The following is a 26,077-nucleotide window of genomic DNA, read 5'->3' as shown; positions in this document are numbered from 1 at the left end:
GGTCCATCTTCCGAAAACATTACGCTTTAGGTAACTCTGACAAGGGACCCCTAGGTCTGTCTTTGAAAGACTTATGGTGGGAAAGTAACCACCTTGCAAGGCAGCCTGTTTCTGTTTCAGACTGGGAATTGCTAGAAAGGTCTTTAAAATGAGAGACTGTAATTTGAAAAGACACCTGCACCCCAATGTTCACAGCAGCACTGTTTACAATACCCAAGACATGAAAACAGCCTAACTGTCCATCAACAGATGACTGGATAAAGAAGCTGTGATATATATACACAATGGGATACTACTCAGCCATAAAAAAGAATCAAATAATGTCATTTGTAGCAACATGGATGGGCCTGGAGATCACCATTCTAAGTGAAGTAAGCCAGAAAGAGAAAGAAAAATACCATATGGTATCATTTATATATGGCATCTTAAAAAAAGACACAAATGAGCTTATTTACAAAATAGAAACAGACTCACAAACATAAAGAACAAAATTCTGGTTACCAGGGGGAAAGGGTGGGAAGGGATAAATTGGGAGCTCGGGATTTGCATATACTACTGTATATAAAATAGATAAATGACAAGTTTATACTGTATAACACAGGGAACTATATTCAGTATCTTATAGTAACCTATAATGAAAAGGAATATATGTATGTATATGTATAACTGAAACATTATACTGTACACCAGAAATTGACACATTACAAACTGACTATACTTCAACAAAAAATAAGTAAGTAAATATAACTAAACACTCAAATCTGCCTCCCTGTAACTTTTTGCCATATGCCAAACTCCATCCCTGGAGCCACCTATGACAAGTCTAAGCCCTTTCCATGTTGACAATCTTCTAATACTTGAAGATGACTCACAGGACTCCCTTAAGTCCTCTCCACTCTGATCCAGACATTTCTGACACCCTCAGCCTTTCTCCATGACTTCTCTCATGCACTTCTCTTCCTGGTCAGCCTCTTCCATCCATCCCAACCTCTCTGCATCTCTTTTAAAACGCGATGTCCAGAATCAAACACGTATTGCCGGGCTGGTTCAACTGGTCTATATACAGAGGAGACTAGGATGTTTTGTGTTCTGGATTTTTGAACTAACACGCCTTAAAATTTCATTAGAATTTTTTCAACTGATCTCACTTTATTCACACTGAGTTACGGTGAACTAAAATCTCTAGATCATTTCTTTATAAATCACTATTAAGTCAGGTGTCCCCTTCTTAAACATTCACAGTTGATTTTTTAATATTGATGTAAAAGACCTTTCATATATTCCTATTATACCAGCCAAATGAAAAAAATTAATCTTGAGTGTGCTCTCCCAAAGTATTAAATATTTCTTCCAGCTTTGGATCATCAAAAAATTTCAAACACATGACCTTTTTATAGTCTTCCAAAGCTACATAAAACTAATACATTAAAATAGACAGAACTAAAGACTCCCCAAAAAAATTTAATTTAAGAAATAAAACTATGGCAAACTACTAGAGACATCTACACAGATTAATGTTAATACCTTTTACAGGTGTTTATATAAAACATATTAAAAATATGTTTTATCTAACCATTTATAACTCTACCTAACTATACTCCCATGACGCTTAATTTTATCTTATCCACAAAGATAGCATGAGAAATTTGGGGTGACAGGTCTTACATTCAGAATCAACACACCCAGAGAATTTCCATCCTCTAATATTTTCAAACGAAGGTTAGTCCGTGTGACTTGTTTCAAATGAAACTGCACTGACTCTTAATAATCACTACTACCCATTTAAAGAAAATACCGCCATCTGTTAAGTGGCCACTTTTAACATCTACCAGGAATCAATGCATCCAGCCCTGTACAACAAGCTATGAGAGAGAGAGGTGTCAAGGGCAGAGTTCCCAGCTTAGTTGGTCTGATGCACGGTATTGTGCTGAAAACTGCAAGTTGACGGTGACTATTTTGCAGTGATTTCTCTACCTAAGAGCTGGGCTGGGAAGGAAGGCTGTGAGAGCTGTCAATCTCAACATGTTTTTCTAAAAAAGGGATTTGGAAAAAAGAAAAAAGAAAGAGGAAAGCGAAGGAGAAAAAGCAGTTGACCAAAAGGGTCACATATTCCCAATTCTGTTTTATATTTTCCTTCTAAGTTGAAACGAAGATAGAGGGTAAGCCTGTATCTGATTGCTAAGAGAACAGACATAGCATCTGCTGGGATATTCAAAACCACGGCAGGGATTATAAAGAAACTCTCCTACAAAACTGAATTCCACGTAGGTGAAGAGTCAGTTGTGTGGGATAAAGTGATAAGGCCAAATGAGAACTGTGACAATTTTGCTTAAATTGACGTATAGCAATGATAGTGTTTGTTCTACTGGCTCTGTTGTGACTTAGTCACATATGATGCAAATCCTCACAGCTGACCGGAACAAGGAACAAGAGCTCCCCCTTCTGGAGAATTTCTGCACCCATTTACCTTTCTTTGTTTCTCAATCCAAAGGAAAAACATTGTTTCTGTTTCCACTGAAGTACCCAAGAATACAAGCATCAGTAAGACCTTACATCAGGCATGTTAATATTCAGTCATTTCATTGAGCCAGCCTTTTGGCTTACAGTCAAACTGTAGTACAACTCATTCTATAATACAGCACAGAAGATCTTCACCACTAACTTCTTAGCACTATTTTTCCACCAAGGACTACTAGAAATATCCCAATTCAGAAGAAAGGAAGAGGAGGAAGAGAATCAGGAGGAGGAGAAGGGGGAAAGCAAAGAGAAAGGAGCAAGTCAAGGGAATCTATATAGCATCTTTAGTCCTGATAGAAGTCAAGCTGGAAGTCACGGCTTTAGTTTGTTTGTGAAGTGGACCAGTTAACTGACCCCACAATGAGGTAGGTGTAACCATACAGTCATTAAGCAATCATGGACCAGTAGGTAGGAAAGAGCCAGTCCCCAGAGAAGCATCAGAGACCACCTGCTCCCTACAAGAAGCAGGGACTATGAGGCTGGGTTACGGAAGTCAGCACAGACCAAAGCTAGAGAGAGGTTTCTTGGAATCTATACTAAGGATTTTAGTCTTTATTGCAAGGTCTTAAGTAATCCTGATGAGACTCTAATATTAAAAGATTACCCTAGCTGGGGGATAGGGGAACAAAGATGGAGATGACAGAGAAAAGATGTGAGAAGACCAATGAGGAGGTCTTTCAATACGTCCAGGTGAGAGATGATAGGTGGCTTGTACCAGGGTGGTGGCAGAGGGGGAGGCAATGACTAATAATAATAATAGCTGATATTTACTGAGCCCTTACTATGTGTACTGTTCTAAGAGCTTTACATTTTGTAGCTCATTTTATCCTCACAACATCCACATGAAATAGGTACTGTTATCCCCATTCTATAGAAGGGAAATCCAAGGTACAGAGCAATCAAATAGTTTAAACAAGACTGCACAGCTTATAAGTGGTGGGACCAGGATCAGAATCATGGCACTGCTTCCAGAGCCCATTCTGGTCACCACTGTGCTCCCCCAATTCACTACAGAGCAGATGTCTCTTCTGCTTTCAGAGCTATCAGCCCTTGCTGTCTCCTGGATTCAGTATTTCTAGCCTGCTGCCACTTCCTTACCAAGGAAAACATTGTATGTCTACCCTTTCCTCTGGAGTCAACCCCCTCAGTAGGAGCCCCAGCTATGTCTTGCCTGAGGTCTATCACAGCTTCCTTGTTCTGCCTTTCAATCCTCCTCACAGTTCAGTGTAGGCAAGCAGCGTAGCTAACCACTCCCTTAATTCAGCTTTCCAACAGAAGCAGCAAAAGTCCTTTATATTTTCAACACTGACTACTTGCTATGGGGGGATAAATAAGCAACAAATGATTAAATTCCTCAAGATGGGTCATCAAATAAAATATTAATAAAATGAGAAGCATTGTTTTTTAATAATGAGATTTTATTGTATAATCACATTGCTTGAGAAAACAAAGCAAATATAAAGTCACTATCACTGCTAAACAAGTCAACAGGGCATCTGAGGAGTTTGCCTCATTTTGTCCACTGACAAAATGGAGCTAATACTATTTCTCATCTATACGTTTATACAACTATTGTGGAGCTAAGGCATAGACATGGAAGCACTTATGCCAAATTGAAAAAAATTATGCAAATATAAGATTCTTGCGAGAACCCCCAAATAATCCAAATGGATTTAGGAAATCCAGTGTCCTACAGGAAGGCAAGCTGGGTATGCCGGAGTAACAGATGAACCTTCATGGCTTAATGTAGTGAGAGTTTATTTTTCGCTCATCCTGCTTGTTCAGAATGAGCCAGCAGGGAGACTGCTCATCAGAGTTACTCGCAGTGGACCAGCCACCATTTCAAACACTTCCAGTTACAGTATTAGAGGGAAAAGAGAAAGTCCCGAAGAGTCTCACCCCCACAGCTTAATGCTTCAACCCAAATGCTCACAACTCATTGACCAGAAGGGCAGAAAGCCAGAAACACTAACGGACATCTCTAATGGCTATCACAACCAGAAATGGAAACTAACTCTACTATTTGAAGAGTGAATTGTAACATACAAAAGTTACAAAAACTAAGTATCAAAAGCCAACCTCAGTGCTCACAGCCCAGTCCTGTTTTAATGCCAGGTATAACCGACATTCGGCTTATTTCCCCCTTCCCCTCTGCTAACAGTGCCCCAAACTTCTTAGTCCTGTGATCTGGATGGACTCAACTCCCGTCTATGACTCCAGGGTCAGTTTCAGATTAGCTTAAACCAACTATGTGGCCCATCTTCCTAATTACAATTTTGAATTCAGGTACTAGCTTGTGACCTATGTCATGGGATTAAGGTCTTACTAATATTCACTGTATCAATTCTGGAAATTTGCTGGAGATGTAGGCTTCATCTCTTTTACTGGATTCCAACTTGGAAGCAAGCAGCCCCAAGGGTCACTGACAGCATGTTGGGACCATGAGTGGAGGAAGCTGCCAAGCAAAAATTCTACACAGAAGCTGCAGAGCCAAGAAATGCAGAGAAAGAAACTAGACCAAGCCTCTCCTGAGGCTAGTCCTACCTCTGGATTTTTCAGCTGTATGCTCTGTCAATTTACTGTACTGTCTAAGTCAATTTGACTTGATTTTTCTTTCACACCCAACCAAACAAATCCAAGGTAAGAACGTTAAAAATATATTCAAGATCAGTTTACATTTTTATATAATAGTTTATTTTTATCTCTAAATTTGTCTTAAAGAGTGAGTCACGGCAGGCTAAGGCTAAATGCATTCAGTGGTTGTCTGGGGACACTGCCTGCGTCTGTGAATCCCATGGGCCAAACCTCAGGAGCTTTCGCAATGAGTACCACGGTTTCAGTACTATCAAAAGATCTTCCCACATTTGATGAAACGTTTTTATGTTATGACAGCTATAAAAAGTAACTACCAAGATCTTGAGGGGCTAGAAAGCTTATTTTCCTTACCAGAAGAAGAGGCAGATATCGTATTGTCATAGTACAATCTGGATTCCAGAGAGAGAAATAGCCTTGACTCTTCAAGGAGAAATTATCTCTAAACCATAAAATGAAAACCAAAAAGACTGCGTCTGCAGACTACTTGCATTAAGAAGGAAGTGGCCTAAAGGCATTTGCACCATGCAGGAAATATGTAAAACGCCTATGTTTATGCAAAGATCCCAAAAGAATGCATGTATGGGGCAAATGGGCTTGGAGAGTGGGTGTCTGGCGCCTCATTGGTACCAGGCAGAACCACAACTCCTCAGCATTAGCCAAATGTTGCCCATTGAGGAGTCCAAAGCATTCAGGTTTGGGAGAAATGAAGAGGTAATAATGCTCCTCTCTGAACACTACTAAGGGAGGGTTAACCCACAAAGAGGTTTTATACAGAGAGCTGTCGATACTGGCTACAATCATCACCACCATCATCATTCTCCTGGGCTTCCTGCCATGAACCAAAATTTATGGGGAGGGAAAAAGCAGAGGGTACATTTCCCCCAGTGTTCATCCATTCATTCAACTAAGGGTCTACCATGTGTCCGGCACTATGTCATTGAGCCAGGACTACAGATGTGAATAAACAAAGTCCCTACCCTCCTAGAACAAGTCTGAGCTTTAGTTGTGGGGAGAGAGGCACAAATAAGCAGACAATGAAACTAGAAACTGATGGCACAGTTTAAGTAAGTGATCAGTGCCATGAAAAAAAAAAGCAAAACAGTGATCAATAGAGCAAGAGCACCTTGCCTGACAAGACTCCCTTGAGAAGCCTGCTTGTTTGAATTTGCGGGTTAATGCAACCTCAAGATTACCCTGTCTGATGAGACCGTGGGGGCATCTGCCCCCAAGGGATGCCCAAAATAGTCCTTCAGGCTATCAGGAAAAAAATAAGAACTTTCATGTATATTTTAACAAAAAAAAATGTTAAAGTTAAGATTACCAATGTTTAATGCACACTGTCTTTTTATGTGTATATATATATGCATACACATATATACATATATTCATATACACACATACATTTACAGAAATACATATATATAAAGTAGATAGAAATACATTGGGAAGATTTTCTTTTTACAAATAGGGAACATTCTCAAAAACCTTGAAGACTGCCAGACTAAACATTGTTATGGTCAAAGGAAATAAGTATGACCTGTGTGTCACCAAGACTTGGACCCAGAGTGGAGAATGTCCGACTTTGTGTGTAATGGTGTCTGTGTCACAGCTAACACATATAGTCTCCTTGCATACGTCGAGCACTGTGCTGAGCACGTACACATATCACCTCTGGTCATCTTCAGAAAATTCTAGTGAGCTGTTACCATTTCAGCACCATTTTACGGACAAGGAAACTGAGGCTTAGAGCAGTTGCTACAGTTGCCCATAAAAGCTATGTTTTGTAGAGTCATGGCTTCTCCCAAATGGTACATGTTTCCTGGGAAATGAGTCAGAAACAAGGAGTCCCTAGACTCCCTCTTGATCGATGAACTCACTGATCTTTATAGAACATTCTTCCTCTGATGAAGAGAGACCCCCTGAACTGGAGCTCCGCGGAGGGTGCACACTAATTCAGTGAGCTGCAGTAGTGGCTCTCAGTCCTTCCAACCTAGGGAGAGCATCACAGGGCTTGTCTAGGGAGCTTAATTTCCCATCCAGATGTCAGAAACACAGACAGTGGCTCAGCAAGCTTTCAGAAAGGTCTCAGTCTCCCCCACAAAGCAAATTTGCCTGATAGTGTCATAAACCTTCTTGTTTTCCATTCTCAAGCCTTGGTTTAGTGTTCCAGCATCTGCAAGACTGTTCTAGAGCTAGTAAGCAGCCTATGAATAGTATTTTATCTACAAAGAAGTAATATTGGACAATTATCAGGGGAACAAATTAAATCTCCCCCTGAGATTAATTTAATCACACTAATCTTTTTTTCTCCAGGGTGTTTAGATGCATACAACATATCAAGACTTTTAAATTATTCCAGATAAAATGTTAATGTTTCTTTTGTGACACGTGAAAAAAAGAACTAAAAATATTCTTAAAATGATAGAGAGACAGGAATCAAATAAATGCCTTCTCCAGAGAAATGATGTAAAACAAAAGGCAGGCATAGAAAAGAAAAAAGATAAGAAATCAAAGGTTGCGTTTGGGTGGGACTTTCACAGGGCATTCCTAATGACTAGTCTCCTATCTCTGCTTTGCCAGAGCTCTCCTTGAAGATCTGCCTTCTGCCGGGAAGCAGGCCCTCAGCTTTGGCTCACTGGCCCATGTCAGTCTAAGGCTTTAAGAGGCTTTGGACAACCAGAGTGGGCATTTCTTTGAGTTGATGTGGGGGTGGCTTGCTGAACTACAAAGGCACCTTTGGATAACTTAGTGCACACAAACTGTTTCGTTTATTAGAACAAAAAATTAGACCATGTTGTGCAGTCTGGGAATGAGGCCAAATTTCAGGCAAGACCTCAGCATTTATGAGAATAACAAAAGCACAGTGGAAAAGTCCAGTTAATGAGGAAAGGCACCCATAAAGAATTTCCCAAAGGGCCGAGGGGTTATAATAACACACCACAAATAATCCAATCCTTCCTAGGACTCTACCTCTTACTCTAGGGTTCTATACAAGTAATACCAGCTCTGCGTAACTATGCAATTTTCTCCCGAGCCCCTGGGGATCAGATGATACGTGTGTGTAGCTATGAGTTCCCACCCTCTGCAGGATGCTGGGGCAACTGGGATGCCCCTGGTCAACTCGTGGAGGTGTCCTACAACATTCCTAGGCTTTCCTGGTCTCTAGCCCATCCTCACTCAGGGTTAGGGGATAAATCTAAATTTAGACAAACCCACACTACCTGGCTTTGTGATTTCTGTTTGTTGAGTGGTTTTTATTTGACATGAATGGTGCTGAGAGGGAAGAATAGATGACAGGTTGGGAAAGACTGGAGGAAAACTTTCTACATTGAGTGGGGAAAGAGAGGACATATTCTGTCATTAAAACATAGTAACAATAATTTATAAGTAAAGGGAAGTGTTGATCTTTTATTTTTTGTGGTCACATCACACACAAAGGCTTTAATGAATTTTCATCAAATTTGCAAGTTTTGCTTAGGATGGTCCGAGTTAAAATAAGACTAGCCTAAATTTGCTTCAAGGAACTGGCAGTGGGGTTCCATAATAACACACATAAAAGTAGGCAGCTGTCTGCTGTAGGAGCTGACAAGGAGACTCAGTAAGAAGCTCAAATGAGTGCTGAGCAGAGCAAGAGTTGCCAGGACATGACCAGGGAAGATGCACAGTGGTTTCAAATGGGAGTCTCCAATCAAAACTCCCTGGGACAGATACATTAAGTTGCTGAACTGATTTGCAACTGAGCTGCTTCTCGCAGGAGCAATTCCAAGCACGAGGCCCAGGGCAAGTTACAGTGGCATTTATTTATTTAGTAGTAAAGGATCCACCCGCGCATCACTGGGGAGGCCAGCCAGGAACTGTACAACGGGGTACAAAGCTGCTTTGGAACAAAGCTGCTTTGGAATAAAGCAGAGCAGACCCTTTCCTGTTTCCTGAATAAATGAATGGACAAATGAATGAGGGGCTCCTAGATGCAGTGCCCGCACCTTCCCCACCATCTCATCCCACCTCCACCAAATTTCTCTTCCCCAGTGAATTCCCCTTCCACATTCCTCCTCCTGATGCACTCCACCTGGGGTAAGGGTTCAGAAATCAAGTTTACCCACACCCCTATGCAAGTGTGCTGGTTTGGGAAGGAAGAAGTCAAAGGGGTTGGTGGTTTTGGCAGAGTAGAATCAGGCAGCATTTCATGAGAGTGGAAGACTGTGTTCTGTGTCCCTCCTACTGCCACTTCCAGTGGCACCAGAAACAGGACAAGGGACTTGAAGAGGGTAGAGGCGGCAAAACCTAAGAATCTGACTACGGCATGCACCCTGAAGGCTTTTTGGGGAACAGGTTTTCCCAGAGTGGTTCTTGTTTATATTTAAACAACAAAGGCTATCAATCCCATTTCAGATACTCTCTTCCCATAATAATTCTTTCCAGTGAGATGATTTGCTTACACACTCAGTAAGGAAAGTCACATCCAGAAAGCCTGAAAACACTAGCATAGGCCCCGCACCCTTGAGGCTTCTAGGAAAATTTCTGGTTCTAGACCTTAAGAAAAGCCCCCAGTGGACTGTGGCTTAGCTCCCTGAAGGCAGGTATGAACGAATCTCGCCCTCCTCTACGTACCCACCCCTGCGCCCGGCGCACAGCAATTCCTCGATAATTCTTGTTCCGAGTAATGTAATTTGTAATAATGCTTTTAAATGTTTAATAATGGTTGTGGTGGTTAAATAAATGCATGAATAAATGGACAAATAAGAAGCTGACTGTTGCAATGATTCAGAGAATCCCTCTACCAAAAAATGTGCACATCTATTAGGCTGGCACCAGGCTAGGCACGGGGTAGGGGTGGAGGGGGGACAGATGCAGCATATAATGTCAAACACTGTCGTCCATCCTCTGTTACAGCTCAAGTACCCAAGAGAAGATAACATGAATTTCTAACATTTCAATGTGAGGAAAGACCTTGGAAACAGGAAAGACCTTGGAAACAGGAAAGCACCAGGCAACTAGGCAGACGTGGGACGTGAGACTTGGGGAAGGAAGCCTGAAAGCAGGCGGTGCAGCAGAGTTGGACGCCCATACCTGGTTCGGCTGAAAGCATTTCACTTCCCATTGGCGTGTAGCTGAGGAAGGGGCTTATCACAGCCTACAGTGCTAACAGCCTCTACTCCATGAATTCAAACTGCACTCTGCATTTGAGACTAAGCCACACATTTCCCTGAAAATGCCATTAAAATATGCCAAGGTTCTGTTGCAAAACCGCAACATAAAATACTTTGAACATGTGCCTTCTTACTCATGACAGACACACAACTATTTTGACAGGAACTATTGTAAAGAAGGAGGAGGAGACAGGGAACAAGAAAGGCAGGGAGGAAGGCAGACATGCCATGAAGAAAGGAATTACATATGGAAGATAAATCAAACCTCAAATATCAGATGCAAAGATTAAGAAGAAAGAGCCTCCTTGCAAACCTTGGTTCAGGAAAGCTGAGAGAGCTGCTTGAAGACATTTTCCCCCTAAAATCTAAGTCATATTCACCATAAAGAAAGAACAATCCAGTCAGTGAGAACTTGGGGAAGTGCTAACTGTTCCGGGGATAACTGAGTATTAGGAAAAAGGGACGGCTTGGAGTCCCAACTCTGAAAGGTGACTCCACACTTTACCAACTAAGTCACCTTGGAAAAAAATCTTAGTCCCTCTAGTCCTCAGTTTCCCCATCTGTAAAATGTGGGTAATAATATTTACCATGCAGAGCTGGGAAGATCAGATCAGATAATGCATATAAAGCACTAGCACTGTACTTGTTAATTAAATACTCTTTTCCCTCCTCACCTCTTTGCTTTTGGCAAAATCTTCCAGGCACCCCTAACTGAAATAAGAATAGAGGATCTGTCTAGTGCTTCTGAAACTCAAATATGTAAACTAATCATGTGGGGTTTTGTTCAAATGCAGATTCTGACTCAGTAGTTTTTGTGATGTGGCCTGAGATTCTGCATTTCTAACAAGCTCTAGGGGAGAACGTGATCTGATCAGAGGTCTGTGGATCACACTTCAAGAAGCTAAGTATGAAATAGCCGCTTAGAGTTTTGATAAACACAAATTTTCGCGATATAAGAAAGGGTGCAAGGATTTTTTTTTCAAAAGCCTGTGTAAACACTTTAGTTAAATTAGTAAAAATCCAAAAAAGTCCCATGTGTCCACTACAGATTATGAACTTTGAGAGATACTTGATTTCACTAGTAGACCATGGGGCTGAGTCAACATCAGAGCTGAAACACTGAAATGCCCTACACCAGGGGCTTAGACTATAAAAAGAAACTGTCCTTTTGCCTCAGCTGAAGACATTTTTCTAGCTTTCACTTTCCACACCTAGAAAAATACATTGGATAACCACAAAAATCAGAGATTCTTCACACATCTGTAATTTAAGCTCTGGAAAATAAAAAGATCAGTTCAAGCATTAAGTTGGAAAACAAAAGACCATGGAAGTAATTGCACAGGTATCTGGAGGCAAGGGGAGCATAGAGGGATTAAGGGAAGGAATGAGGGGCCAGGAGAACCCTTTTCTCAAAAGAAGAAAATACGAAATGCCAAATTCTGATCATTTACACAAGAAACAGCATATTGGCCCTGAATGGTTTCAGGAATTTATTTACAATTATGTGCTCATAAAGCACAAATTCAGAAATTATTCCTAATGTCAAAATATTTTAAGTATTTATTTTTAATGATCACATATATGAAACTCACATTTGAATTAAACAAAAAAATTCAACTGCTTTTCATACTCAAAACATTCAATTCCAGAATATCCCAGAACTTTTGAATGAGCACATCGTTTTCTTCAGTCAGTTTAGGTTTAGATGGCTTTGAAGGTGACTGGTACTTGGCTTTTTGAGTAGCCAGTGGTTCCTCAAATTCAGACAGGGATTCAAAGTGCAATGCAAACTGACAGGCTTTCAAATCAAGTTAGACCATTTTTATACTGTTATCAATGCAGCATGGTATTTTACCATTCTTTCATATTTTTTTTCAAAAGACATTTATTACCAATATGAACAAAGTATAAAAAAAAATTCACCTCTTCTTAAAAAATTACACTCCTCGCCCAGATATAGTGAAAATGTTCATTATAAATCTAACACCATTCATTTTTATACTTAATACTTCGATGTCTGACACTGTTATTTCATTTCTGCATATAAAATAACCTCAAAACCTCAAGGGGATAGCAAATTCCTGAGGGGCTAAGACCTTACCTTAAACTTTTTTAAGTCTCTAAAGCATTTAAGAAAGTGATAACCACTAATTACTCAATACAAGGCTGATAAACCCAGTTTTTTAAATGCAAAATAATACATGGTGGGGGGAAGCAATTCCATTTATCAGAACAACATGAGCTCATATAATTGTTGGTAATTCACAACACAAATAAGTAATTTCTAGTATGTAACTTCGAGAAGTACATTTGCCAAAGACAGCCTATAGCATAAATATTAAATTTTCACATTTTTTAGCATGTTTTTATGCAGTTTGTTCATTTTTCCATATCAGAGAGCAAGGGAGAAGAAAAAAATCAAACATTCCTTTAGCTTATTTTTTCACCTAGAAAAGGCTGAACAATGCTTTCTCTGCAGAACATTATGAAGTTCAGCCCATTTGAGCTTCTAACCTCAAAAATGTCTTGCTTAGAACAATGGCGTTTTTGCAGCATTTGGCCTACAAGAGTGTTTAAAATATTGCAGGATGGGACTACGTGGTCTGCAAGAATCACAGAAACATGACTTGGAGAGAAGCTTCAAAGTTCAATTATTCATCCCTTCCTTCTGCTTCCATATAGATGTCATCTAAACCAGCAGTATCATAGATTTAATATTTTTAAAAGGCTTTCTGCTTCTTAATATAGACAGCAATAATATACCATAATTAAACAAAAACTGGCTTGGCAGGCAGGACAGATCATTACAGAGATTGTAAACCAGTTATGGACACAAAATACAATGATTAATGGCCCAATGGCTACCCGTTGGGAGGTATCTAGAGATAAGGCATGTGGCTCTGTCCTCAACTCTGTTGTGCTCAATCTTTTAATTAATAACTTATATCAGTGATTCTTAACCTGGTTGTTCATTAGAATCACATGGGGAGATTTATTTTTTAAAGACCAATGCCTGGACTCCACCCCCAGAGCCTCTGATTCGATTGGCCCACTGAATTAGCTATCAGTGGAGATGCAGAAGACATGCTCAGGAAGTCCACATGTGACACAGAAGTGAAAGGGATAGTTTAATGACAGAGTAAGTGCCTGTTCTATGACAGGCAAGAATCAGAGATAAATGCGGCACAGTCCTGGTTATTAACAATTAAAATGAGATTCACAGGAGTCAACAATCACCAAAAAGCTAGTGCAATATTAACTGTATGAATAATTCTTCTACTCCAAAATGAATATATGTATGTATATGCATGACTGGGACACTGTGCTGTACACCAGAAACTGACACATTGTAACTGACTGTACTTCAATTTTAAAAATAAAATTAAAAAAATAAAATAACTCTTCCACTCCAAGCTGGTCACGGAACTTGCAGAATACTGCTTGAGTCTGGAGCAACCCACTTTGAGAAACGACAGCAGAGCTGGCGCTCTTTAAAAAGAACAGGGACTGGAGATGACTGTTCTGGAGACTAGTCTGCTCAGCTGAACCAAGTATTAGAAGGGATGTCACGTGAGACAGGAGACACGTTTACTCTACTTTGGCCTCAGAAGGAAGCTAACCCAATGACAATAAAGCAAGAGAAGATCGATTTGGTTCAACTGATGGAAAAACTGCCTAATAATCAAAACTATGCAAAGACAGAAAAGGCCCCTTTCAGCAGTGGTGAGTTTCCCTCCTCTAGAGGGGTCTGAGCATGCACTGGATATGTCATCAGTGAAAATTCCAGAGAGAAGTGGATGGAAACGCTTTAAAGGATAACTCTACACTGAGATTCCATGATGAACTTAAGCTAACTTCCTTACTGTACCAGTCAGGTTTTCCCATATGTATAAAACAACCCATCTTCCCTGCACTTTTGGACTACTGGTGAAGAATGATGTCACCACCTGCAACTTACCTGGACTGCACCAGGACAGCAATAGCTATAATAATGTGACCTTGACTCACAGCAAACTTTACAACCAAGGGGTGCACATGAAACCCAGAACACACAACTAGGGCTGCTAGAGATGTCAAGACCAGGGTACCAGCAGGTAGAGATTTTGATTACCAATCTAAATATAAGAATCTGCAGTTCTCTACTTAATTCTTCAAAAAATAGTCTCTCACATTCAAGTCAGAACACTCTTACAAAGATATACAAACACATTCTTACAACTACAACCTTTCCTATATGCACATAATCATGCAACACACAAACATGTCTATACACACACACACACACACACATATATGGCCCCTAATCAACTCCTAGGATCATTTTTAAATTATCTTCAGGTTTAACTTTAATGCTTAAATAGTTTACTCTTGTAGGAAACTGCATATAGAAAGATATAAAATTCAATAGTAATCTGAGCACTGATTTTATAACAGTGGACATGAATTTGAGATTACATTGTAAACACAAATGATTTGATTAATCTTTCAACTACAAAATGTAAAATATGATAGTTATCACCTTTTAATAATATGATTCACAGAAACAAGCTATTTGGTCCAGTAAAGAAAATTACAAACCAGGATTAAAAACCATCTTGAGAACATTGGGGTTGGTGGTTTTTCCGTTAACCTCTCAACTGTTACTGAACTTGCCCAATGTCAAACACGTGATTGATTTATGGATTACTTTCACAAACCATTTGCCAACGAAGGAAACTGCAGTTGTAGTTCTTGCTTCACACAGGAGGTTACTTTCCTTCCTGCTCCACCTTTCTTTTCTCAGTCTTACTTTAAACCTAACCTACCACAGCTAAGCTATACTACAGCTCCAAAATTTTAACATCAAAATTAGTTTACTTTAACTTTTAATTCCAATTACACATTGCTTGGAAACTCTTTAATTTTATATCATTGCAATGAAGAAAGTAAAAGTAAAATAAATAAATAAACAAACAAACAAACAAACCTAGTTTATGTGGTTTGACTTGAAATTTACCTCACTAAGCAGATGGAATGGAACTGGTTTATGAGGATGCCGAAATTATCTCAAGCCCAGAACAGGTAAATAAAGACTTCAGAGTTAGAGCTTAACTGGACTGTTTAATTACCTTAATGTACCATTTTAGAACATTGAGGAATAGGAATTCAGAGGCTAAAACAAAAGATTAAAACAGATCAACCAAATTGAAGAAACAAAAAAAATTAAGACAAATGTTTAGCCATTTAAATAAATCAGATGTCAAAAAGATAAAATATTTATACTTTTAAACTCTTGAATCCAGAATAAAAATAAATTTGAGAAACGTTCAAAAATTATCTTTTCTGCTACAAGTAAATTATTTATAAAGGAAAAATAAAGACCTGTCATGTAGAACGTAGAATAATATACACAGATATTAACAGCACACAAAACAGAGGGCACTTCCAATGTTTGCTAAAAAGCCACTATTACTATGGTAACTTCCCAATACAAAAACGCAACAACCAACAACCAGACACCTATTGCAAATGCAAGTTACTGGCACTTTCCACAACTAACTCCAACCTGTCACAGTTCTTGTCATCATCTGTACTTTTCAGCTGGTGCATAAATTGCTTTGGTTATCAGCCCTCTTGGTGAGAATCTGCAGCATGCTGGCAGTGCAATTATGCTGCTCATGAAGAAACGAAAGAGAAACCTAGATTTTCCATCAGGCCGGGGATTAAAGCGGGGCTGTGATGTGTCCCAATATGTTGATACCACAAAAGTCTCCCAAAAAAAATGTTTTAGAGTTTTACCTTTCCGTGGACTTTATATACTTGGATAGCCAAAATGAAGACTGATTCAAAAATCCTTCATTTCAGTGAGCCTGAAAGCTTTTATACTGTTTACCTCTTTTTATTGCAAATTATTCATTAAGTGGGCTAGACCCCACTCCCTTTTTTTTGCATGTCTTTTTTTCCTGCCCTCTGACTTCCAAATCCTAACTTAAAAAAATAAAATAAAACAGCTTTCTTCAGGTCCTCCAATTGCTTCCTTCTGATTTTTTAAATCACTTTTTAAACTATCTTGTTTATTTACTTATTAACATTTTTTGGGGGGAGGAGGTAATTAGGCTTATTTATTTACTGGAGGTACTGGGGATTGAACCCAGGACCTCATGCCTTCTAAGTATACATTCCCACTGAGCTTGGCCTGCTTCCTTCTGATTTAAAGATGTTTTACCTTAGTTCATAAGCTCATGAGCACCTAGCATCAGATACGGTTACACAACCCCTATTTCCTGAGGGACTCCCCCCCCACCACCACACACACACACACACACACACACACACACACACACACCCTACCTCCAGCCTTTATCCAACCTCTTCTCTTTTCTTCTGCTCCTTCTTGGACTCCCTCCCTCTCCTTCTCTAACTGTGGGGGAGTTTCCATCCCCACTCCTTTCAGCCATCACTCCTTAACAAGTGCTATTTTTCCTCCCAGCTTTAGGTACCTCCTTCCAACTGATAACCCTGATCAACAATTCTAACCCCACCCAAGCTACATTCCATATTAACCTGGGCATTTCCATTTGGGCACCACATCTATTTAATCTGGGGGGCTAACAAAATCCTTTTTCCACTCTGTGACTACTCAGCTCCTAAGAGCCTATTACCTCACATTCAAATTCAATTTTTTTTAAGCACTTTGGTCTCACCTATGTGGACCCTAATTTCCCATGACACACCTCCACCCTCAAATAGGTGGGACTTCTAATCCTGTCTTTCCTTTCTGGCGGTGGTGGTACCAATAAATAAGGCTAGAATCATTTCCCATTTCCTCAGGCAACACTTCCTCAAACACTCTGACTCACACTGAGCCTTCATCTCCCTAACACAGGCCACATCACAAAGTTAGAATTTAGCATTACCTTTTCATTATCATCTATTACCAAATTTGTTCTTTTGTGCTGGTCTTCCCTTCTTGAGTATATTATATACATTCCTTGAAAGTGTAAAGCAGAATTTGTACCCCCTTTTTAAATAACTGCCACCTAGGAAACAGGGCCTTCTAGCATGCAGTTTGGGGCCCACCTAAAAATACCCTGCCCATCCCAATTTCCTCATGTACTTTTACTCCTTTGAGTTTCACATTCTTTTTGCACATTACCTCAAAACCTCTTTGGAAAGTAAGTCAACAAATACACATGTTGCTAGGCATGGAGCAGGCATATTGTGAACAGTGAATTTTGAAAATCATTTTTATTTCTGTAAAAAGGGACAATGAATCATTGTTTCATCCACACACAGGAAAAGACAGTTTTACTGCTATTCCAGACTGGCCTCAGAGAAACACAGACACGTCATTACAATATAGGTCTAACGAGGTCCAGTGACTGTCCAGGCTCACACACCCAGAATGATGGTGGGCCATAATTTTTCACTCCACTCTTAACTACTTATTCTGAGTTCAGAGAAAAGAGAAGTGATTGTAGAAACATCCAAAACCCCATTTAAATGGGTGGGTGGGAAATGGAAGGAGTTCACATTGAAGGACATCTTGGTGACGTCACTATAGCCCTGACTGCTGAGAATGAACTGTACTGTCACACTGAATGAACACTCTTTGGAAAATCCAAATGGTCATTGTTCTACCAATTACAAAATTCCTAAGAGCAACAAAAGCTTCTATCCAATAACCAGAATATCAACAAGACATTTCAAGATTCTAGGAATAAATTAAGGTGTTGGAATTGCAATTTTTGGATGGAAGCCTTTCTTTATAAGCGTGCAAAACTACTTGGTTAAATTTTCACTCACTTATACAAGCCTATGCACTTCCTGAACAGGATCAATAATTCAGATAAAAGTTATTAAGTGTTCATCTTTACTGAACTTCCTGAGTTTGAGGCAGGTTAACATTTTCAGCACTCAAATAAGTTTATCTCCCTTCTCAAATTCTGTTAAGAGTTCAAGACAGTTGAAGTAGGAGATAGTATGTCTGTATAATGTGAGAAAGAAAAAGAGTAGGAACCAGTGGGAACCAATGTTTTCCAACAACCTTTATTTTTAAGTAAAGTCAGAAAATACCTATAATTAATCCAACACTTTTTCTGACTTTTTTTTTGACATCAACACATCTTAATACAACTCCAACTGTTTTCACTACTTCTACCGTTCTCTTCAAACTCCTTTTAACAGGAATAAATAGTCTGGCCATTTGGCTGGTTCTCACATTTCTAACATTTTTAAAACTAATACATTTTAATACAACAACTGTTCTCATTGCTGCTATTATTCATTCCTGTTATTAACCAAGAAGACTTTGAACTCCTTTTCTAATGAGAGTAATAACTCTAGCACTTGGCTCTCTCCCTTCTCCAACCCACTGTTACACACATCTTGGCAGTCTGAAATCCCACTCGTAGTTTTATGTTTTCCACCTTCCAGTTTTCACAATATCGTGTCTCACTTGTCAATTGATTTCACTTAGAATCATTAACCTTGTCTTTTGTTTGTGTTCTAAACCCTTTATCTCTTAAAAGCACTTTTGATCGTTTTTTTAAGCCTGTGCTATATCCCATAAAGTGCTTTGAAGCTTAAGGGTTTGTTGACAAATTAGAGTTCTCTAGGTATTGAAATATCTTCCTTCAGTCTTCAAAGAGAAATGTTTGCTTAGCCAGGCTTAATGCCTGTGGGAATTAGACCATTTATCTGAGTTTTGTGTAAATTTTTCTCCCAAGTTCTTATCTACAAATGCTAAGGGTAAGATTTAAGGTCATTCTTAGCCTCACATTTATAAAATTTTATACCTCCTTTATCTGCCTTTGTCTTTAGCGTAGAAAAACTTTACCAGCAGGTATGTCAGGGAAGGAGAGTAGAATCAGGGGACTGTGTTTTGGGTTTTTTGTTGTTGTTCTGCTGTTTGTTTTTCAAGATTAGTCAAAAGAGCAGCATGGTATCATGGGGAAAAAACAGACTTTGAATCTGGCCAATCTAAATCAGAATTCTACCTACTAGCTGTGTGACCTCAGACAAGGTACTAAAGGGATCCCCAGGTCACCTCTCTAGGTTTTGTAGAAGATTAGCAATATGTACAAAGCACCTGGAACCCAGCTGGACTCAAAGCTGTTAAGAATAGGAGTTATTCTCCATATTTTCTGCTCATTTCTGCTGTGAACCTGAAACTGCTCTAAAAAATAAAGTATTAAAATTTTAAAAAAATAAAATTTAAAAGCACAAGAAAAAAAAAAAGAATGGGAGTTATTATCTAACTGTGTGACCTTGAGCAAGTCACTTAAGTGAGATCTCTGTGCATCAGTGCTCTCTATGCTCATATATAAAAGTGAGATAATTAAAGTGCTCTCTTCATGGAGTTGTGAGATGAAATGAGTTTAATGTAGTAGAGTGTGTAGAACCCTGTCTTTCACATGGTAAGCACTAGATATGTGTAAGCTATTATTATTACCATCACTAACTTTTTTGTTATTATCATCACTGTTAACCATACGTCTGCCAACATCAGAAAATTTCCTGAACTCATCAAATATTTTGTACAGAGTAGCTAATCAACAAGTACCTCATCAAACTATTATCATTTCTACACGGCTCATTTGGCAGGGGCAGCGGTGGGGTGGTCTCTACTTCCACAATCATTTAAACTGTTGGTCTATTTTTTTTTTTAGGTGTATTTGTTTCTCTGCTGTTGCATCATGTGCATAATGTATCAGCAACTTCCACACCTTCAGTAGCACAGATTTGCTCATTTTTTGCTGTGATATCTGCTGCAAAAAGTTTGTTTACAACTTTAGCCAATTTCTCAGTATCTTCCTAACATTATTTTCACCAATATCTTACTTTAATCAGTACTTTCTAGGGAATCTAAAATTTATTGTGCATCCTTGTCCACAGCCATTTAGGGTTGAGGGGAAAAATTGCATATAAAAGGTTTAGCATAGGGCCTGGTGCATAGTGAGCATCTAATATATATTAGCTAGTCCTACTATTATCAGATATTTATGTAAGTTATTTCATTTAATCTTTTGGTAGATAATCCTATGAGGAAAATTCCCCATTTCACAGATGAGATTAACTGATGCTCAGAGAAATAAACAAATCGAGATCACAAGTTAGCAAATAAGAGAGGATTCACACTATGATCTATCTTATCCCAAAATGCTCTTTCCACTACATTTGAAGAAGCTTCACCATTTCTCCTTTCACCTTTCTTATAATAATTTTTTGGTTTATTCCCATCTCCTTTTCAATCTTTGGGTAGGAATATTACTTCTTCTATTATTACGGTCATTCTTCCTAAGATCTGTTGGGATTTCTTCAAATCCATTTCCATTTGGGGTAATAGCCTTTAAAGATGGCAAGACTGAGCAAAAGACCCCTTGGGTTCTGCCTTTCTTAAAAGGATAGTCCATACAGGAAGTGCTTAAAAATCCTTAAAACTTAGATACAGATTCAAATCCCATCTCTACATAGGCTGGCTCATAGGGTCATTGTGTGTGACTCTACTTCAATCCTTACAATAACTATCTAAGTACTTTTATTATCCCCAGTTCTGTAGCTGAACACACAGGCTGAGAAGGGTCCCACAGCCCACTGTATGGCCAGACATCTGTTGCAAGATCCCAAATCAATACACCACCAGTCGAGTCTAGTGGGGTACCTTGCTCATTCTAGGAGGGCCTAGCTCATCCCCTCTGAGCAAAAGTAGGGGTCATTAGACCTGGGGCACTGCTGCCCCTCTCTGCTCCGCAGCTTCCCTCTCTCAGCTCTTGTCATTCTTGGTTTTGCCAGCTCTCAATGGGTTTTGTCTTTTCCTGAGTATTTTTTAACTCAGAGACTGAGCTGCCTTGTGTCATATGCTGCAGCTGCAGAATATTGTTCTACTGCCTTGTCGTTGTTAGAAAGCCCAACAGAAAACATAGCCCCAGTCACATATCTGTGTGCTTTTGTTCAATATCATGCAAGCTTGAGAGAAAACTCTCTCCATATCATTTTAAAAGAAAGATCTGAAGGAATCATGGCAAATTGCTAACATCTGTTCAATCTGGGTGTTGGGCATATGGGTGTCATATTATTTCCTATACTTTTCTCTAAGTTTGAAATAGTCCATAAATTAAGTAAAAATAAGAATAAATATAATAGACTATATCATCTTACAAAAAGCAAATAGAATATAGCTTTCTTTATATGGTTACTACTCACAGAATGAAAATACTTGTACACTGGAAAACAAGTAAATACAGCCAAGTACTTAAATGCATAATTACTCCAAAGTAGATCACTTATTACTGTTTTTCCCCTCCAAGGTCTTGAAATACACACGTCTACTTCTCTGATTTAGGGTTTCATGGTCAAGACTTTCAAGGTCACCCTCTAGTTAAAGGACTGGCTTTAGAATGGCTAGAAATCCATTCTTGGCATGGGGCCAAGTGTGGTGAGCAGCAGAAAGACTAAATGACTAAATGTCAGGAGGCTGCACAGAGTGGCATTAATCACCATAGGGGATTATAGACCCACTACCACCTCCCAGCCCCAGGCTACAAAGCATGTTCTTCAGCCTCCTGAGAGGGATTCCATCTCTCAAGGGCATACTTACTTTAACCAAGCTTACAAGATTGACAAATAAAATCAGAGTGCCTATATATTAGTTTACATGAGAAATCTGTCATAGAGACAGTGTGCTGACTCCCTGTAGGGAAACTGACATTGAACATCAAAATTATAATCACAAGTTTACATGATAGCACAGCATGAGAAAACAGGAGCTGTCAGCTACCTCTGTTGAATGTTTAATAGTATCAAGCTACCATAGTCCAATGCATGCATCCATTCCCACATGTGGAAAAGAACTACCAATACTAAAATACAATCCATTGGTCAAATTATTAAGAATAATCCATTGGCCAAAATTGTCTCTCCTCTGGCTAGTTCCTGGATGGATACTGCCACAGTTTGCCCCATGACACTCACATCTTATCACATCTCTCTATGCCTTAACGGCTGTCAAACTCTTCTTTGAATTGAGACTTTCATTAATGTGCTGGTACACTCAATCACAGCAGCTCTTGTATGCCACATGTCATGTACAGAATCAATTTACCATTTGTCTTTCTTAGAACTTATAAAAGACTCCATGGAGCAACTCAGGTTGAGCCAAGGGAAGATGAGGAATATTTTTGAGAGCCCATGATATAATTCACGAAGTTGTTCACCAATGCATCCCACGTTTCTAAAACAGTAGACTTAGAGCCACTTAGACTCTCAATAAATCTTTCTTATGTAAATAAAGAAAACTCTCATTTTAAAAGAAGGTAGTTCAGTAAAAGCTTAAAGCTCACACATTTTAACTAATCCTCACACACTTTAACTCATCATTCTCACTGCTCACTTGGTAAATATAATCATTCAGTTCTGGGAACTTTCTCTTACATATACTTTTCCACATCAAACCTGAGTTGCTTAGAGAAGATCTTCAAATGTCATTCATCACCCATCAGCTACTAACACCACTTCCATCACCAAGTACTACTATGGAGGCCTATTTTCATATTAGTCTTACATTATTCATTTGCTCAAATGGGCACCAAAATGAAATAAGCATCAATTCTTGACAAAGAAAATACTTCATCTTCTTCCTATACCAATATGAATACCAACCACTCTTAATGCAGAACAGAAATGTATATGAACATTACTAAAATCTGTATTTATGCAACCATATGGCATCTTGCTATTAAAATGGGCCAACAAAGTTTCTACTGAAATCATAAAGTTATAAGAGGCACGACCCTCACACTGTCCTTAAGGTCGGACCTACCCCAACAAGAGTGTGCTATGTGTGTTTTACTCACTGCGTACTGGAACTTTTCGTTATATTCACGGTCATTGGCTTTCACTATCCGTTCCACTTCTAAAGAGAAAGAGAAATCAGGTATGAAACTAAATTTTGAAAGAAACATATAACTCATTAAATGAACATCACATAGGTTACTTTGATTGTCATCAAGGTTGCAAGAATTCTTTCCTTTGAAATTTGAAGGGCATTGGTTTTTCTCCCCAGCCTAAATACTGGAATATGTATTGGAAAGTCCCAAAATGGAAAGCTGAATTGTTTCTCATTGTCTTCCTGATGCCAGCCATTAAGCAAAACATTATGTGTCTCCAATTTGTATATCCTTTCAACTCCACAACACCCTTTCTCTTAACATCAAGTACTTCCCAAAGGAGAAGGAGCTGCTAAAAGTCACAAGCCATCCTGGGAAGGATTTTTTTTTTTTTTTTTTTTTTTTTTTTGCTACAAAGTCACAAGTTATAACACAGCCAAACAAAACTATACTGAAGTGGCCACCGAGGTCACTGACCTTACGGTCATGGAGCCAAAGGTGGTATTTCTAAACAACACACACACATTGAGAGGAACTGCACATCGTCAGGAGACTGAGATCTGCCTTTAGCTGAAAGTGACCAAAAAATAAACTCTCTTCTGAAAGCAAACACAGAATTCTGGTTCAAGATAGCAACTGAGCTCATCTCCTCCCTGGAACACATCGAATCCACAGTTATATCTGAAACAATTTCCTCTGAAAAAAAAAAAAATTACAAACTGGCTGAGTGACCCCTTCACGTTGGACAAAGAGGGAAAGCATGTCAAAGCAGACAGGAAAGGCTGAGACACCATCTCACTATAAACTCCACCCCCAGACAAAGCGGGAGGGAACTCAAAACCCAGAGCTTCAACCTAAGGAGCAAAGGGTACATATCTCACATCTGACACCCCAACTTTTAACATGGGCACCTGAGAGACCGCCTCCAATGCATCTGGCTTTGAAGACCCACAGGGCATGTGTGGAACAGAGGAACGGCTCTTGAAGGGCTCCCACGCAGACTCATCCGCCGCAGGGCCCAGCACAGGAGCAGCCCTTCATAAAGCACCAAGAAAAGACTGATCTGCTAATTTTACAGTGATGGTCTGAGGGGCAAGGACCAGCTGGGATACTCTCCAGGGACGATGCTGGTGGGTACCCTCTCCCTGCCCACCTCTGCCTTACTAATGCAGGTGGCTGCCATTTTTCCCCCTTTATTCTTTTTCTTCTTTTTAGTTCTTATCTTTTTTTTCTTATTGTCTTTTTCCTGTCTTTTTTGTTTCTTTTTCCTTTTTCTTCTTTCAGAGGGTGCCATCTTTGCACCCCCCTCACCACACTCCAGAGTGCCAGGACTTCCCCAAGTGGGGCTTCTACATATATTTGGTACCTCAGTTTTTACATCTGATGACCTGGTTTTTACTGCTGCCACCCAGGGAATGCCCCTTGATCACCTGGCTCTGGAGGACATGGACTTGTGTTCCTGGATTCCATGGGGCAGTAACAACAGGAGATTGTTCTTGGAAGACTACCACCCCCAGGGGGCCACACATACAACAAACTGAAACACATTCCAGTCTTTCTGAGAAAGAGGCCTGTTTGCATTGGCCTGAGGCTTAGCACATTTATGGGGGCCTACGCAGGGGCTCTCAGGGAATGGAGGCAGGCTTTGCAGTCTCCCTCTGCTTCATTCTAGCTCAGCGGTATCTTCCCAAAAGGAGCTTATACTCTACCCTAGTACCCACATTTTTGTGGCTACTGCCAGAGGACACCTCTACATTGCCTGAAAGCAAATGCAGAGACACCAGTACAAATGAACAAATGAAAGGACAGCAAACCCAAAGATTATGATAGGGCAGAAATTACAATTTGTAAAGGACAGAAAAAGACAGTGCCCCAGAAACACCAGCAGAGCATGTTTCTGCATCAAGTTCTTGCTCCCTGTTCACTGAATCCAGAGATGACAAAAGGGTAATGGCAGAATAATGAAAGCTATGGAAGAAGGATTAGCCAAGCAGCTGCCAGACATCAATGTTGGCCTCTCATGGTAACTGACATGACACCTGGGAATCCCTTAGCCCCACAGTTCTCCACCTGGGCAAGTAACAGGTTGTAAAAAGTGTAGGCATGAGGTAAGAGTCTGACTTTGAGAAGATACAGAAAACCACAGAGCTAATGGGGACTGGAAGGTGAAAAGTAACTTGGAAGCACGTATGAGGGATGAGGAAAGGAAGAGCAAGAGGAAAGCAAAAAGAAGGGAAGCTGGAGGTAAAAGGGAGATGAAGATGAGGAGATGAGGGGAAGGAAGGAAGATAGGAACATGTCTTACCACCTGCTCCCCCTATACACCAGGCACCATGAATTATAAGACCTGACTATTTTTCCATGAAAGTCCAAGAGGTATCTAAATGTCTCTTTAGCACCTGTGGCTCAACTTCCATGTATGACGTTTGCCTCTGAGGACAGCTCCTGACCAATGACACCATGTCTCTGACTATGCCTGGTAGCCAAAAATCCTACCATTTACAGAGTGTTTATGTTTGATATCCCCCAATGGCTTCCTTCTTTACCATCTAATAAAGTCAGTTCCCCATGTAGAACTCTGAAATTGAGAACCCCCCAGGAAGCAGCCTCTCAACCAACCAACCCCTGAAAGAAAGATTTCAAACTCTGGCTATAAAAGCACCATCCTCTCTTTCTTGCTGATTCCCCAAAAAAGAGCAAAAATACCAAAGTCTAAAATGGAATTCTGGAGGGCAAAGAGATTTAAAAGCTTTAAAAAGCTAGATGATTTGTTTATTCATCCCTACCTTAACCCAGGCATAGTAAAACTGCTGACAGGAAAACAATGGATATTATTGGGAAGATGGGGGTGGGGGGCTCTTTTCTGCATGGCAAAAGTTAACCCGGCCCACTGGCATCCTGCATGTAATTTACAGATCAACTTGAGATGTAAATCAAAAATCAGATATA

At 39.7% G+C, this 26,077-nt stretch overlaps 1 protein-coding gene across 7 annotated transcripts in view; it reads right to left on the bottom strand.

Moving 5' to 3' along the window:
• The window catches only part of ATP8B4 (ATPase phospholipid transporting 8B4 (putative)), a 211,440-nt gene that overhangs the window by 155,030 nt on the left and 30,333 nt on the right, over nucleotides 1–26,077 (bottom strand). For 6 of the 7 annotated variants that reach the window (XM_064485612.1, XM_064485615.1, XM_064485614.1 and 3 more), the window contains exon 3: nucleotides 23,096–23,154. In XM_064485612.1, coding sequence (XP_064341682.1) covers nucleotides 23,096–23,154 — 59 coding nt within the window. Of the gene's footprint in view, nucleotides 1–15,807; nucleotides 15,876–23,095; nucleotides 23,155–26,077 lie in introns of those variants that run through there. The other variant, XM_064485616.1, reaches the window with a different exon arrangement.

The sequence above is a fragment of the Camelus dromedarius genome, chromosome 5, assembly GCF_036321535.1.
Source record: "Camelus dromedarius isolate mCamDro1 chromosome 5, mCamDro1.pat, whole genome shotgun sequence".
NCBI classification, from domain to species: domain Eukaryota; kingdom Metazoa; phylum Chordata; class Mammalia; order Artiodactyla; family Camelidae; genus Camelus; species Camelus dromedarius.
This window is presented reverse-complemented; position numbering and strand designations above follow the sequence as displayed.